Here is a 15,690-nt window from a genome sequence, read left to right as displayed (position 1 = left end):
ACATATGACTTGATATAAGTCCTGGAGATCCTTACAGCTTAGTAGTGTAGGAAGGGGGTCCGCCATGGAGGCATAAAAGTTTACAAATAACAGTAAACAGTGATAGCCGGGCGCGGTGACTCACCCCTGTAATCCCAGTACTCCAGGAGGCCGAGGCGGGTGGATCACCTGAGGTCAGGAGTTTGTGACCAGCCTGGGTGAAACATGGTGAAACTCTGTCTCTACTAAAAATACAAAAATTAGCTGAGCGTGGTGGCACATGCCTGGAATCCTAGCTATTCGGGAGGCTGAGGCAGGAGAATCACTTGAACCCGGAAGGCAGAGGTTGCAGTGAGCCAAGATCGCACCACTGCATTCCAGCCTGGGCAAGAGAGCAAGACTCTGTCTCAAAAAAAAAAACAAAAACAAAAAAAAAAACGGGGGATTATAGAGTATATGATAGAAGTGTGGCCAGAGTACATAAAGGAGAGAGTGGTCATAAGAAGTCTGTGTCAGAATGCTTTGTTGTTGTAGTTGTTAAAGGAGATGACCTTTGATATCCTTCAGGGGATAGATACCAGCTTGTTCATTGAGATCAACCCCTCCCCATCCCCAACTTCCAGTATCAACACCAGTTACTCTCTCCCAAGAAACACGTGATGAAAGACATCAGCCAGCCATCAGTAGAAGTAACTTGGCTGAGCAAATAGTTTTCACTCCAGCCTGGGTAACAGAGCAAGACTCAGTCTCAAAAAAAAAAAAAAGAAAAGAAAACAACAACAACAAAAACAACACAGTTTTAGGATTACAGATGTGAGCCACTGAGCCCGGCTAAAACACAATTTAAAATTCAGTTCCTGGCCAGGCTCGGTGGCTCATGCCTGTAATCCCAGAATTTTGGGAGGCTGAGGGGGGTGTGGATCACCTGAGGTCAGGAGTTCGAGACCAGCCTGGGCAACATGGTGAAACCCTGTCTCTACTAAAAACACAAAAATTAACTGCGCGTGGAGGCACATGCCTGTAATCCCAGCTACTCAGGAAGCTGAGGCAGGAGAACTACTTGAACCCGGGTGGCGGAGGTAGCACTACCATACCCGGCCTGTAATCCTAACACTTTGGGAGGCCAAGGTCGATGGATTGTTTGAGCCCAGTTTGAGACCACCCTAGGCAATGTGGCAAAACCTCGTCTCTACTAAAAATACAAAAAATTAGCCGGTCATGGTGGCACATGTCTGTCGTCTCAGCTACTAGGGAGGCTGAGGTGGGAGGATCATTTCAGTTTGGGAAGTCGAGGCTTCAGTGAGCCAAGATCGTGCCACTGCACTCCAGCCTGGGTGATGGGAGTGAGATCTTGTCTCAAAACTTGTTAAAATTTTAATTTAAATTTAATTAGCCATATGTGGCTATTGTACAGCACATGGCTAATGGTGACCCTATTGTATAGCATAGGATTGGAGAATATTACGTAGTTCACAGAACCTCAAGGTGGGTGGAGAGTCAGGCATTAGGTCTATACAGCCAGGAACAGTATCTGAATCTCACTGAGAGACTGCTCAGGGAACACCCCACAGCCACTGAACATCTATAGCTGGCATTATTCGTCAACTGGGTACTTGACACAAGAACCTCCCCCACTGTTGGCCTCCCAGATTAGATGCCTCCAGTGCTACCTTGTTAGACACGGATTTCACACTGGGCCCTGCTTCTGCGGCTGTGTGCCTCTGAACCAAAGCCTCTGTCTAAGAGATACAGCCCAGGTCAAATGCCTATGTCCAAGCTGTAAGAGAGTGTGGGAAGGCTCTGGCTTCTACCTCTTGGGGGCAGTAATGTAATGTGAGAAATTCCCCACCCAAAAGAAGGGTGTTCGGAAGATGCTGGATGTTTATAGAATATGACAAATGTCTACCCTACATGGTCTATGCCAGTGCTTCTCAAGCTTTAATATGCAGAAAAATCACCTGGGGATCATGTTAAAGTGCAGATTCTCATTTAGTAGGTCAAAAGGGGAGGAGGAACAAGATTCTGCTATGTTTTCTGTCTCCACAGTTTTGCCAGGCACTAGTCCAAGTATTTTACTTGAATTAACTAATTTAATTCTCCCACCCCAATCCTATGGAGCAAAGAGGCTAGCTAAGAAGACATACTTTTCTTTTGGATAAGGTTCTGCTCTCACTGTAAATATCTTAATGAAATGACACACTTGAGAGATGATGTCCCTCCTGTGAAGTAGTTTGGTTCTAACATACCCCACGATCAATGGAAAATTCTACCTCTTATTTCTGGAGGTAGTCAGGAATCAGACTTTTCAGCATACAGAGTTCTGCAGCTGTGAATACCTCAGCTGCAGTCCCTCAGTTAGTTTGGTGAGACTGATGACTTGAAGAAGGAATTTAGCTAAAAAAGATTTCCCTTTCTCCTCTCCAGAATACAAATGCCTAGGATAAGAATTAGACTTTTTTTTTTTTTTTTTTTTTGCAAACTAACATTGAAATGCCTCCCTATTTGGAAGAATCCCACTCTGGATACCAAAGAGGGTTAGATTCTTGGCTGGGCGCAGTGGCTCACGCCTGTAATCCCAGCACTCATAATATAAAAATTAGCCAGGCGTGGTGGCGCGTGCCTGTAGTCCCAGCCACTCAGGAGGCTGAGGCAGAAGAATCGCTTGAACTCAGGAGGCGGAGGTTGCAATGAGGCGAAATCGCGCCACTGCACTCCAGCCTGGGCGACAGAGCAAGACTCCGTCTCAAAAAAAAAAAAAAAAAAGAAAGAGGGTTAAATTCTTCCATCTCCAGGCACCCTGGCAGTGAGGGCTCAGACCAATGAGGTTTGGCTGATGGAAGTCCTCCCCTGCAGGACTCTTAATCTTGGGAGAGGGACACAGAGGCACAGGGAGATTTAGGGGTCTCCAAGGGGTGGCAGGGCTGCAGGAAAAAGGGTCCTTTGGCACAACATAGTGTCTTGTGTCTATTGCATCCCAACTGGGTTTCTTCTCTGACATGCCTGAAGCAAGGCTCTCAAAAGGCTTGGTTTCCCTTGAGTTGGCCCTTATTCTGAGCCTATTCTCCAGTTGTCTTGTGAATTCTATGAGGCACTAATATTCTTTCCATAATTCCATCTCTGATGAAATTTTTATTTTGCACTTAAGAACCCTCGCAATGGCCGGGCGCGGTGGCTCACGCTTGTAATCCCAGCACTTTGGGAGGCCGAGGCGGGCGGATCACGAGGTCAGGAGATCGAGACCATGGTGAAACCCCGTCTCTACTAAAAATACAAAAAAATTAGCCTGACGTAGTGGCGGGCGCCTGTAGTCCCAGCTACTCGGAGAGGCTGAGGCAGGAGAATGGCGTGAACCCGGGAGGCGGAGCTTGCAGTGAGCCGAGATTGCGCCACTGCACTCCAGCCTGGGTGACAGAGCGAGACTCTGTCTCAAAAAAAAAAAAAAAAAAAAACCCTCGCAATATATCCTCTGATCTATTTGCAGTTTTAATCTCAGGATGGAAGCATATGGGAGGCGAATGGGGATCCCTAATCCTTCTCATGCTGTTAGGGGGAAACACAGGTGTGAACACATTGCTTCTGGGGTGCTTGTGTGTGTTTTAAATACATATATAACAATCTTACTGAGATATGTCACCTACTATAATATTGGCCCTTTAAAATATACAATACAGTGGGTTTTAGTATATTCGCAGAGTTTAGCAATCTTTATTCTGGTTGTTAGTTTTTGTTTTGTCCTAAATAAAGCTCCTTTCAAGCGTTTCTTCAGACCCAAGGGACTACTCGGAATTTACACGACCTACTCCTGTCATGGCCTTTACACGGAGCAATTCCAAGAGTTTCCTTTATCAATAACGTCGTATCTCCCTAATAGGAAGACGTCTGAGTAAGGTCACTTATGGTGAGACATTTACAGTCTCTCAACTCTACGCTCACCCAATTCACCTCGTTTAACTCGAGTAGCTCACTCATTCGCTCACTCACCGCAGACCCCGCCTCGGGACTGGACCTCCCTGATTCGCTGGGGCCGAGTGACGTCCTCAGATCGCGACCCTGGGAGTGGAGTGGGGGCCGCGTGGTTATGTGGCTGGGCGGCTGCGGATGGCTTAGGGTTCTCGGATGTTGGCGCTGCGACCTTCGGCGCCCTAGCTTTACCAGGACTTGGAGTGGCTATAAGGGCCCAATGGCAGAAACAGTGTCTACCCAGGTTGGGACAGCGGGCGGGCTGAGGGTTCCGCATCAGCAAAACGGTGACGCTGGTGGCGACGCGAGGGTTGAGCCGTCCCCCGGGTCCCCGAAGCCGGCTGGCCGGGAAGTGGACCCGGCCCCAGTAGGCGGGGAGCATCCCTCGGCTGTAGCCCCGGGCCCGGGCAAGCATAAGAAGCGGCGGGGCGCAACCAGGGAGCGTGTCGTGCCGCCCCCGAAGAAGCGGCGGACCGGGGTGAGCTTCGGTGATGAGCACTTTGCAGAAACCAGTTTTTACTTCGAGGGCGGCCTGCGTAAGGTGCGGCCCTATTACTTTGACTTCCGGACCTACTGCAAAGGTCGCTGGGTGGGCCACAGCTTGCTGCACGTCTTCAGTACCGAGTTCCGAGCTCAGCCCCTGGCCTACTACGAGGCCGCGGTCCGGGCGGGCCGCCTGCACCTCAACGAGAAGCCGGTGCAGGACCTCAACGTCGTGCTCAAGGTGGAGTCCTGATGGGGCGTTCCAGAAGCGGGCGAGGAAAAGGGGCAGGGTTTTGTTTTGTTTTTTAGGCTTAGTGAAGCACAGGTACTGGATTAAAATCATGGCAATTCTAAAGCGTTCTCGCTTTCATTTGGAACACACTTTTAGCCCGTTTCCCACCTCTGCAAGTGGCCAGCGTCTCTGTGCTTCAGGACTCAGCCTGTTTATCCTCTTCCTCAAGGCAGCTTCCTTGTTTCCAAGGGACAGAAGTTGGAATTCTCATAATTCCTTTAAACACCGTCTTGTGGCAAGGGCACTGATCACTTTACCCTGCGTTGTAGATCTCTGTGCAAATAGTAATAATAGGGGCTATCATTTATGTCTCTTTACTGTGTGCTGGGCACAAAGTTAAACATTGTATGTCCACTAACGTCTAATTCTAATGACAACCTTGTGAAGTAGGTATTGCCACTCCATTTTACCTCTGAGGAAACTAAGGAAACTCACAGGGGTAAGGCCATAAACAGTGCCACTACCAAAGCCCATGTTCTTATAAGTATTACTTAAACTATTTAACATAGAGCCTGATATGTTAATAGAATTGTGAGATGTCAGGGATAGACACTAGAATTGTTTAGCCCAGTGCTTTGACTCCTTTAAAATTCCATCACAGGTATGAGGTACCAGACACCCCTGTCAGAAGTAACACTGTTTACCTGTCAGTAACACTGGTTTACCATGGTTGTGAGTGGAGAAAAGGCGATTACAGCATTTGGGGAATAGATGGTTTTGGAGTAACTTGTTCCATTGATCAAGCGATTTGGGTCAATATATCATAGATTGACGAATTCCCTCTCCTATCCCGATTTCTAAAAGCACAGATCTGGTCTAACTCTCACATTCCCCAGGAAACAGAGACCCAGAAAAGATAAATGACTTGCCCAGGAGCATGTAGCGAGCCTATGGCAAATCCTGGTCTAGAGCCCATATCCCTGGACTTAAGCCTTAGTTTTGTTTGTTCAAGATCGTGATAAGTGATGATTTATGGAGGTTTTTTCCTCCATTAAAAAAATTTTACCTTGATTATTATTATTATTATTTTTTGAGACAGAGTCTTGCTCTGTCGCCCAGGCTGGCGTGTAGTGGTGTGATCTCGGCTCACTGCAACCTCCGCCTCCCAGGTTCAAGCGATTCTCCTGCCTCAGCCTCCCAAGTAGCTGGGATTACAGGCACGTGCCACCACGCCTGGCTGATTTTTGTATTTTTAGTAGAGACAGGGTTTCACCATGTTAGCCAGGATGGTCTTAATCTCTTGACCTCATGATCCACCCACCTCAGCCTCCCAAAGTGCTGGGATTACAGGCGTGAGCCACTGCACCCGGCTAAAAAATTTTACCTTTAAAATACCTTTATTGTAGAGAAAATACAATTAGCAAAACCAAAAAACATTCATAATCTAACCACCCAGAGATAACACCGTTAACATTTTTGCATATGTCCTTCCAGTACTTTTTCAATGCCAGCTATCTGCCTGTGTCTGTCTGTATTTTTACAAAATGAGATCACACTGTACACACTGCTTTTTCTGCCCAAGATGTGCTTTCACCATTTTTCCATGTCAGTAAGGAAGAGGGGAAGCTGGGTATGAAGTTGACTGATTACAGGCTGCGATCCCTAGGCTAACTTATTACTATGTCTTTGACAGGACAATGATTTCTTGCGGAACACTGTGCACAGGCATGAGCCACCAGTCACAGCAGAGCCCATTCGCCTTCTAGCTGAGAACGAAGATGTCGTGGTTGTAGACAAGCCTTCCTCCATTCCCGTCCACCCCTGTGGCCGCTTCCGACACAACACAGTTATCTTCATCCTAGGCAAGGAGCACCAACTCAAGGAGCTACACCCCTTGCATCGCCTTGACCGCCTTACCTCAGGGGTGCTTATGTTTGCCAAGACAGCTGCAGTCTCTGAGAGAATTCACGAGCAGGTTCGGGACCGGCAGGTGAGTCAGGCTTTTGTATCCTACAGGCCACTTCTTGGGCTTACGAGTGCTCTGTGTCAAAAGGGCATCATGGAGTTCCGAAGTGGTCCTTCATATTTATCTGGCCATCCTTCCTACCTTCCTACCTTAAGGCATGTCAACACCTAAAGTGCCAAATGCAGGATATCTCATGTTTCCAAAAAAATCTTTAGAGATGGCATACACTTCCTCTCTTAGTAGTTTGCTATTTTGAAGCTTTAAAATGCTGGCTCTCTTAGTAGTTTGCTATTTTGAAGCTTTAAAATGCTGACAAGGCCAGGCTCACACCTGTAATCCCAGCATTTTGGGAGGCTGAAGTGGGAGGATAGCTTGAGCCCAGGAGGTTGAGACCAGCCTGGGCAAAATAGGGAGACCCTGTCTCTACAAAAAAAAAAAAAAAAAAAAAAAAGGCCGGGCGCGGTGGCTCGCGCCTGTAATCCCAGCACTTTGGGAGGCCGAGGCGGGCGGATCACGAGGTCAGAAGGTCGAGATCATCCTGGCTAACACGGTGAAACGCCGTCTCTACTAAAAAAAATACAAAAAATTAGCCAGGCGTGGTGGCGGGCGCCAGTAGTCCCAGCTACTCGGGAGGCTGAGGCAGGAGAATGGTGTGAACCCGGGAGGCGGAGCTTGCAGTGAGCCGAGATTGCGCCACCGCACTCCCGCCTGGGTGACAGAGCGAGACTCCATCTCAAAATAAATAAATAAATAAATAAATAAATAAATAAATAAATAAAATTTATCCTGGCCTGGTGGCACATGCCTGTGGTCCCAGCTACTTGGGAGGCTGAGGTAGGAGAATCGCTCGGCCGTGGGAGGTTGAGGCTGCAGTGAGCCATGATCGTGTCACTGCATTCCAGCCTGAGCTACAGAGCAAGACTCTGTCTCAAAGAAATAAATTAACATAAGAAAATAAAGTGCTGACAGGCTGAGCAAGGCTTTTAAGATTATAGAGAGAGCCTGCTTGGTGAAAAGATTCTAGATATAGTTGGAAAAGGCTTGGGTAGAAGAGTTTAATGGAAATGATTGTTGTCCTGAGACTTGTAATTCTGAGTCTGAATCATAATACATTTATTGAGTGCATACTGTATACCAGGCTTAGTATCAAGCACATTAGAGCCTAACTTACTGAATGCTTATCATGGCCCAATGAGGTACATGGTTTTCTTTTCTTTTCTTCTCTTTTTCTTTCTTCTTTTCTTTTTTCTTTTTTGAGATGGAGTTTTGCTCTTGTTGCCCAGTCTGGAGTGCAATGGTGTGATCCCAGCTCACTGCAACGTCTGCCTCCTGGGTTCAAGCGATTATCCTGCCTCAGCCTCCCAGGTAGCTGGGATTACTGGCATACACCACCACGCCTGGCTAATTTTGTGTTTTTTAGTAGTAGAGACGGGGTTTCTTCATGTTGATCAGGCTGGTCTCAAACTTTCGACCTCAGGTGATCCACCCGCCTCAGCCTCCCAAAGTGCTGGGATTACAGGCATGAGCCACCGCACCCAGCTGGTAAATGCTTTTCTAATTTCACATTTTCTAGATGAGTTAGTAGGATTTAGAGGTTAAGTAATGTACCCAAGATCGCAAAACTGGCAAATGGTAGAGCTGGAGTTTGAATCTTCTGATACTGGTCCTTATCACTCCACAAAGGGTTTGGACTCCATGAATTTAGGCTTTGTACTGACTTTCTCCCTCTTCCCTCCTATGTAGCTGGAGAAGGAGTACGTGTGCCGGGTAGAAGGGGAGTTCCCCACTGAGGAAGTGACCTGTAAAGAACCCATCTTAGTGGTGTCTTACAAAGTAGGGGTGTGCCGTGTAGATCCCCGGGGCAAGCCCTGTGAGACAGTGTTCCAGAGGCTAAGCTACAACGGCCAGTCCAGTGTGGTACAGTGCCGGCCACTCACAGGCCGCACACACCAGATTCGAGTCCACCTTCAGTTCTTGGGCCATCCCATTCTCAACGACCCCATCTACAACTCAGTTGCCTGGGGTCCCTCCCGAGGCCGGGGCGGCCACATTCCCAAGACAAACGAGGAGTTGCTACGGGACCTGGTAGCAGAGCACCAGGCCAAACAGAGCCTGGATGTGCTAGATCTCTGTGAGGGTGACCTGTCCCCAGGACTCACAGACTCTACAGCCCCCTCCTCAGAGTTGGGCAAGGACAACCTGGAAGAGTTGGCTGCAGCTGCCCAGAAGATGGAGGAAGTAGCTGAGGCAGCCCCTCAGGAGTTGGACACAATAGCCTTGGCACCAGAGAAGGCAGTTGAAACAGATGTCATAAATCAAGAGACAGACCCACTCTGTGCAGAGTGCCGGCTGGTGCGACAGGATCCCTTGCCCCAAGACCTTGTGATGTTCCTACATGCCCTACGCTATAAAGGGCCAGGCTTTGAGTACTTTTCACCAATGCCTGCCTGGGCACAGGATGACTGGCAAAAAGACTGAGGGGTGTGGCCAATGGAGGGATTGCTTCTTGGGTTGTGACAAGGATGGGCTATAGGGCAAGAGCTGACCCCATGGGCTGGTACTTGGGGTTTCTATAGGAGTGAGGTCGGGCTTCTAAAGAGACCTGCTTATACTTGCTACTTCCTTCCAGTGGGAATTTGGAGACTTTTTGGTTTGTAAATATATCCCTTTTTCTAACATCTTTTGTGTCTGGTTTTCTTCCTGCTTTTTTATTATTGATGTAAAATACACATCACATAAAATTAACCACTTTAACTGTCTAGGCACAGTGGCTTATGGCTATAATCCTAGTACTTTGGGAGGTAGAAGTTAAAGGATCACTGGAGTCCAGGAGTTCAAGGTTAAAGTGAACTGTGATTGTGCTGCTGCACTCCAGAGCCTAGGTGACAGAGTGAGACCCTGTCTCTTAAAAAAAAAAAAAAATTAACCAACTTAAGACCTACAGCGTAGTCACATTTAGTACATTCACAGTGTTGTACAACCATAACCTCATATATTTCCAAAACATTTTCATCACCCCAAAAGGAAACCTGTACCCATTAAGTAAGTGGTCACTTTCCACTCCCCCTCCGCCAGCCTCTGGCAACCACTAATCTACTTTCTGTCTGTATGGATTTGCCTATTTATTCTGGACATTTTATATAAATGGAATGATAAAACATGTGACCTATGTCTCTGTTTTCCTTGGCATAATGTTTTCAAGGTTTATTCAACTTGTAGCATGTATCAGTACTTCATTCTTTTTTTATGGCAGAATAATCTGTTGTATGGATATACCACGTTTCGTCTATGTGTTCGTCAGTTGATGGACATTTGGGTTGTTTCCATCTTTTCGTTATTGTGAATAGTGCTGCTGTGAACATTGAATATGTTTTCAGTTCTTTTGGGTATATACCTCACAGTGGAATTGCTGGGTCATGGTAATTCTATATTTAAATTTTTGAGAATCCACCAAACTTTTCCACAGCAGCTGAACCATTTTACATTGCATGCGTAGGGGTTTCAGTTTCTCCACATCTTCACCAACATTTGTTTTGATTATAGTCATCCTAGTAGGAGTGAAGTGGCATCTCATTCTGGGTTGTTAGTCTTTTTGTTGTGGAGTGTAAGTGTTCTTTATATATTCTAGATGTGAGAATCTTAGTAAAAAGACTAACAGCCCAACTTAAATATGGGCAAAGGATTTGAATAGACATTTTTCCAAAGAAGATATACAAATGACCAGCTAGCATAAGAAAAAAAAAAAGCTCAACATTATTAGTTACCAGGGAATGCAAATCAAAACTGTGGCATTAGTATAAGAATAGACATAGAGCGATGGAATAAAATCAAGAGTCAGGAAATAAACCCATCCATCTAAGGTCAATTGGTTTTTGTTTTTTTTTTTTTGAGATGGAGTCTCGCTCTGTCACCCAGGCTGGAGTGCAGTGGCGCAATCTCGGCTCACTGCAAGCTCCGCCTCCCAGGCTCATGCCATTCTCCTGCCTCAGCCTCTCCGAGTAGCTGGGACTACAGGCGCCTGCCACCTCGCCCAGCCAATTTTTTGTATTTTTAGTAGAGACGGGGTTTCACCGTGGTCTCGATCTCCTGAACTCGTGATCCGCCCGCCTCGGCCTCCCAAAGTGCTGGGATTACAAGCGTGAGCCACCGCGCCCGGCCTAGGTCAATTGGTTTTTGACAAAAGTGCTAAGACTGTTCAGTGGGGAGAGAATAGTCTTAAACAAACGTCTTTTTTCTTAAACAGTTCGTGCTGGGAAAACTGGGTATTCACATAAAAAATAAAGTTAGACCCCCACCTCACATATACAAAGATCAACTGAAAATAGGCCAAAGGCAGTGGCTTACACCTACAATCCCAACACTTTGGGAGGCCGAGGCAGGAGGATCCCTTGAGGCCAGAAGTTTGGGAACACCCTGGGCAACACAGCAAGACCTTATCTCTACAATAAATAAATAAATTAGCTGCGTGCGATGGTGTGCGCCTGTAGCCCTAGGTACTCAGAAGGCTGAGGCAAGAGGATTAGTTGAGCCCAGGAATTTGAAGCTGCAATGAGCTATAATGGTGCCACTGCGTCCTAGCTTGGGTAATAGAGTGAGAGTACTTCTCTAAAAACAAACAGAAATGAAACAGCAGAAAACAGATCAAAGACCTAAAGAGAGCTAAAACTATGTAAGTCTTAGAAGAAAATACTGGGGTAAATCTTCAAGACCTTAGATTTGGCAGTGGGTTCTTAGATACAACACCAAAAGAATAATCAATGAAATACAAAATAAATAAATTGCACTTTATCAAAATTAGAACTTTTGCAAAGCAAAAGACACCATCAAAAAAGTGAAAAGACAGCCTACAGGATGGGAGGAAATTCCAGAAGAGGAATAGTTGGGTATATGGTAATACTGATTTATATTTTTGGAGGAGCCTCCATCCTATTTTTCATAGTGGTTGCAGCATTTTACAATCCTACGAACAGTGCACAAGTGTCCGATTTCTTCACATCCTCACTGACATTTGTCATTTTTTTCATTTTTTGATAGTGTCCATCCTAATGGATGTGAGATTATATCTCATTGTGGTTTTAATATACATTTCTCTGATGATTACTGAGAACATCTTTTCATATGCTTGTTGGCAATTTTTATATCATCTTTAGAGAAATGTCTATCCAAGTTCTTTGCTCGTTTTTTGATTTACAGTTGTCTTTCAGTTTCCATGCATGATTGGTTCTAGGATACCTCCACCTTCATCCCAAGATACCAAAATTCACAGATGCTCAAGTCTCATATAAAATGACATATTATTTGCATATAAAAGTCCTCTCGTATACTTTAAATCATCTCTAGTTTACTTACTATACATAGTAAATGCTATATAAATAGCTGTTATACTGTGCTGTTTAGGGAATAATAAGGAAAAAAGTCTGTACATGTTCAGTACAGATGCAACCATCCATTTTTTTTTCCAAATGTTTTCAATCTAGGATTTGTTGAATCCACAGATGCAGAATTTATGGACATGGAGGGCCAACCATATTTGATTTTTTTGTTGTTGAGCTGCAGGAGCCCTTTATGTATTCTAGATATTGACTCATTATCAGATATATGCTTAGCACATATTTTCTCTTATTCCATAGGTTGCCTTTTCACTTTCTTGTGTTCTTTGATGCACAGAAGTTTTAAAGTTTAATACAGTCCCATTTGTTTTTTTGTTTTTATTTTATTTTATTTTTTGAGACAGAATCTCATTCTGTTGCCCAGGCTGGAGTGCAGTGGCACAATCTCGGCTCACTGCAACCTCCACCTCCCGGGCTCAAGCATTTCTCCTTCCTCAGCCTCCCGAGTAGCTGGGACTACAGGCACACGCCACCACACCCGGCTAATTTTTGTATTTTTAATAGAGATGGGGTTTCACCACATTGGCCAGGCTGGTCTTGAACTCCAGACCTCAAGTGATCCACCCACCTTGGCCTCCCAAAGTGCTGGGATTACAGGCATGAGCCACCGTGCCCGGCCAGAATTGTTTTCTTAATTTCATGTTTAATTATTTATTCATTGGTAGTGTATAGAAATATGATCGATTTTTGGCTGGGGGCAGTGGCTCATGCCTGTAATCCCAGCACTCTGGGAGGCCAATGGGGGGATGGATCACCTGAGGTCGCAGTTTGAGACCAGCCTGGCCAGCATGGCGAAACTTCACCTTTACTACAAAAATTAGCTGGGTGTGGTGGCATGCGCCTGTAGTCCTAGCTACTCGGGAGGCTGAGGCAGGAGAATCACTTGAACCCAGGAGGCGGAGGTTGCAGTGAGCCAAGATGGTGCCACTGCACTCCAGCCTGGGTGACAGAGTGAGACACCATCTCAAAAAGAAAAAAACGAAATATGACTGATTTATGTATGTATGATTTTGTACTCTGCAATTTTGCTGAATTTGTTTATTAGCTTTTTTTCTGGATTCTTTAGGGATATATATTATATAATATACAAATTATACTATATGTTTTTTATACATATATAATCCATGTCATCTGCAAATAGAGATAATGTTACTTCTTCCTTACCCATTTGGATGCCTTTTGTTTCTTTTTCTTGTCTAATTGCTATGGATAGAACTTCCAGTACAATGTTGAATAGAAATAGCATAGGGAAAGTGGGTCTCCTTGTCTTGCTCCTTATCTTAGGCAGATAGTTTTCAGTCTTTCACCATTGTGTGTGATGTTACCTGTGGGCTTTTCATAAATGCCCTTTACCATACTGAGGATGTTCTTGCCCTGCATTTCTTTTTTTTTTCTTTTCTTTCTTTTTTTTTTGAGACGGAGTCTCGCTCTTTTGCCCAGGCCAGAGTGCAGTGGCACGATCTTGGCTCACTGCAAGCTCCACCTCCTAGGTTCATGCCATTCTCCTGCCTCAGCCTCCTGAGTAGCTGGGACTACAGGTGCCCGCCACCACGCCCAGCTAATTTTTTGTGTTTTTAGTAGAGACAGGGTTTCACTGTGTTAGCCAGGATGGTCTTGATCTCCTGACCTTGTGATCTGCCCGCCTCGGCCTCCCAACGTGCTGGGATTACAGGCGTGAGCCACCGCGCCCGGCCTTTTTTCTTTTTTTGAGACAGAGTCTCACTCTGTCGCAAAGCCTGGAGTGCAGTGGCAGTGTGTCGGCTCACTACAACCTCCGTCTCCTGGATTCAAGCAATTCTCTTGCCTCAGCCTCCTGAGTAGCTGGGATTACAGGCGCCCACCACCACATCCGGCTAATTTTTGTGTTTTTTAGTAGAGACGGGGTTTCACCATGTTGGCCAGGCTGGTCTTGAACTCCTGACCTCAGCTGATCCACCCACCTTGGCCTCCCAAATTGCTGGGATTACAGGCGTGAGCCACTGCGCCTGGCCCTTGCCCTGCATTTCTGCTTGTTTCTTGCCCTGCATTTCTGCCTGGACAGCCCTTTGACTTCTGCTCAGGCAGAAACCTTTTCTTTCCTGTTCCTTCTGTTGTACACCTGTCATGTATTTCCTATTTCATTGGAGTACTCATAAAGAGAACCATGGATTTTTGTTTTCAGGTATAACAAAGGCTTATTCATACTGAATCCATTGCCTTTGACCAAAACATATGGAGCAGAAGTAGTGTAGGCGGGGAAAGCAATTGTGTTTATATTCTTTTAGTGGTTCATATTGGTCATTAACCACCTACTACATGCCAAACATTATTTATTGCTTGGATACAGAAATGAATGGCTGGCCCCTGCCCTGTTAGAACACACATGATGAAATGTGCAAGTACAAAGGGAACCAGTGGAAATATGATATAATTCTGTCTGGAAGTACTAGCATAGATTTCCCACAGAAAGAGGCATTTAACAGTGAGTTAGAATTTGCCTACTAGGGATATAAGAGAATTCCAGATAGAGGGGCAATTTGAGAGAAGGCAGTCATATTCTAGAACTCAAAAAGGCAGAGGAGGAGACACCCAAGGAGCGCGTTTAACCCTGGGGCTCTAGTATATGTCTCCCTATCACTTACTATTGAAGCCTTTTTTTTTTTTTTTTTTTTTTAATTTGAGACGGAGTCTTGCTCTGTTACCAGGCTGGAGTGCAGTGGCGCAATCTCAGCTCACCACAACCTCCACCTCCCGAGTTCAAGCAATTTTCCTGCCTCAGTTTCCCGAGTAGCTGGGACTACAGGCGCACACCACGCCCAGCTAATTTTTGTATTTTTAGTAGAGACACGGTTTCACCATGTTGGTCAGGCTGGTCTCAAACTCCCAAACTCAGGTGATCCACCCACCTCGGCCTCCCACAGTGTTGGGATTACAGGCGTGGGCCACCATGCCTGGCCTACTGAAGCCTTTCAGTGGCTTGTATATCACACCAGTGATATGGGATTCTCATGGATCTGAGTATTTGCTCAGCTTCAAGAAAACCCTATCTCCATTCCATGAGCCAGCCAACTCTCCTTATCACTGAGACCCTCCATAACTCAGGAGCTGTGGGCTCCTAGGACTGGGAAGAATCAGATATCCAATAAAATGAATTCATATGGCAGATATTTGAGAGCCAACTATGTGCTGGGTTCACATTAGGCTCTGGGTATATAATGGTGAGTAAGACAGATATGGTCTCCACTCTTATGAAGTATACAGGCTGAATGTCCAGCACCATGTGGGAAAGTAAACAGTAAACAATGTGGGAAAGTAAACAGTAAACAATGTGGTAAATGTTCTGTGTGACAGGAGAAGGGAGGCACACATAGTGTGATTCCTTCCAGGATCCCAGGGTTCTGAATGGGAGCTTTAGCATTTGCCCATTTTCCATCTCACCTCTTCAGTTCTGAATTTTACCCTCTCTAGTGCTGTTTATCCTATTCTCATTATTTCAGAGGTTCTTAACCTAGAGACACATGGATGGGCTTGAGAGGATCCCAGGATCTCTTGAAATTTTATGTAAAATTTTGAATATGTGTATACTTTTCTGAGGAGAGTCTATATATTAATTTCTCAACAGATCTTTTAAAGCTGCATTGTCCAATGCTAGCCACATACGGCTATTTAATTAAAATTAAATAAAATTTAAAATGCATGGG

At 45.5% G+C, this 15,690-nt stretch overlaps 1 protein-coding gene across 2 annotated transcripts; it reads left to right on the top strand.

Moving 5' to 3' along the window:
* The first annotated feature begins 4,018 nt into the window (after nucleotides 1–4,018).
* On the top strand, nucleotides 4,019–9,780 carry RPUSD2 (RNA pseudouridine synthase domain containing 2). Of its 2 annotated transcripts, none has more exons than XM_058427692.1 (3): nucleotides 4,019–4,480; nucleotides 6,348–6,644; nucleotides 8,364–9,780. In XM_058427692.1, exons 1-3 carry the CDS (start codon nucleotides 4,058–4,060, stop codon nucleotides 9,096–9,098), a joined length of 1,455 nt encoding a protein of 484 aa, XP_058283675.1. In that variant the 5' UTR covers nucleotides 4,019–4,057; the 3' UTR covers nucleotides 9,099–9,780. The 2 variants fall into 2 exon arrangements, with proteins under 2 accessions (XP_058283675.1, XP_032030681.1); XM_032174790.2 differs by having other exon boundaries at nucleotides 4,019–4,663.
* Nucleotides 9,781–15,690: the final 5,910 nt, after the last annotated feature.

Source organism: Hylobates moloch, unplaced genomic scaffold (genome assembly GCF_009828535.3).
Source record: "Hylobates moloch isolate HMO894 unplaced genomic scaffold, HMol_V3 SCAFFOLD_14, whole genome shotgun sequence".
NCBI classification, from domain to species: Eukaryota; Metazoa; Chordata; class Mammalia; order Primates; family Hylobatidae; genus Hylobates; species Hylobates moloch.
The sequence above is the reverse complement of the archived record's forward strand: the minus strand, read 5'-3'. Positions and strand labels throughout refer to the sequence as shown.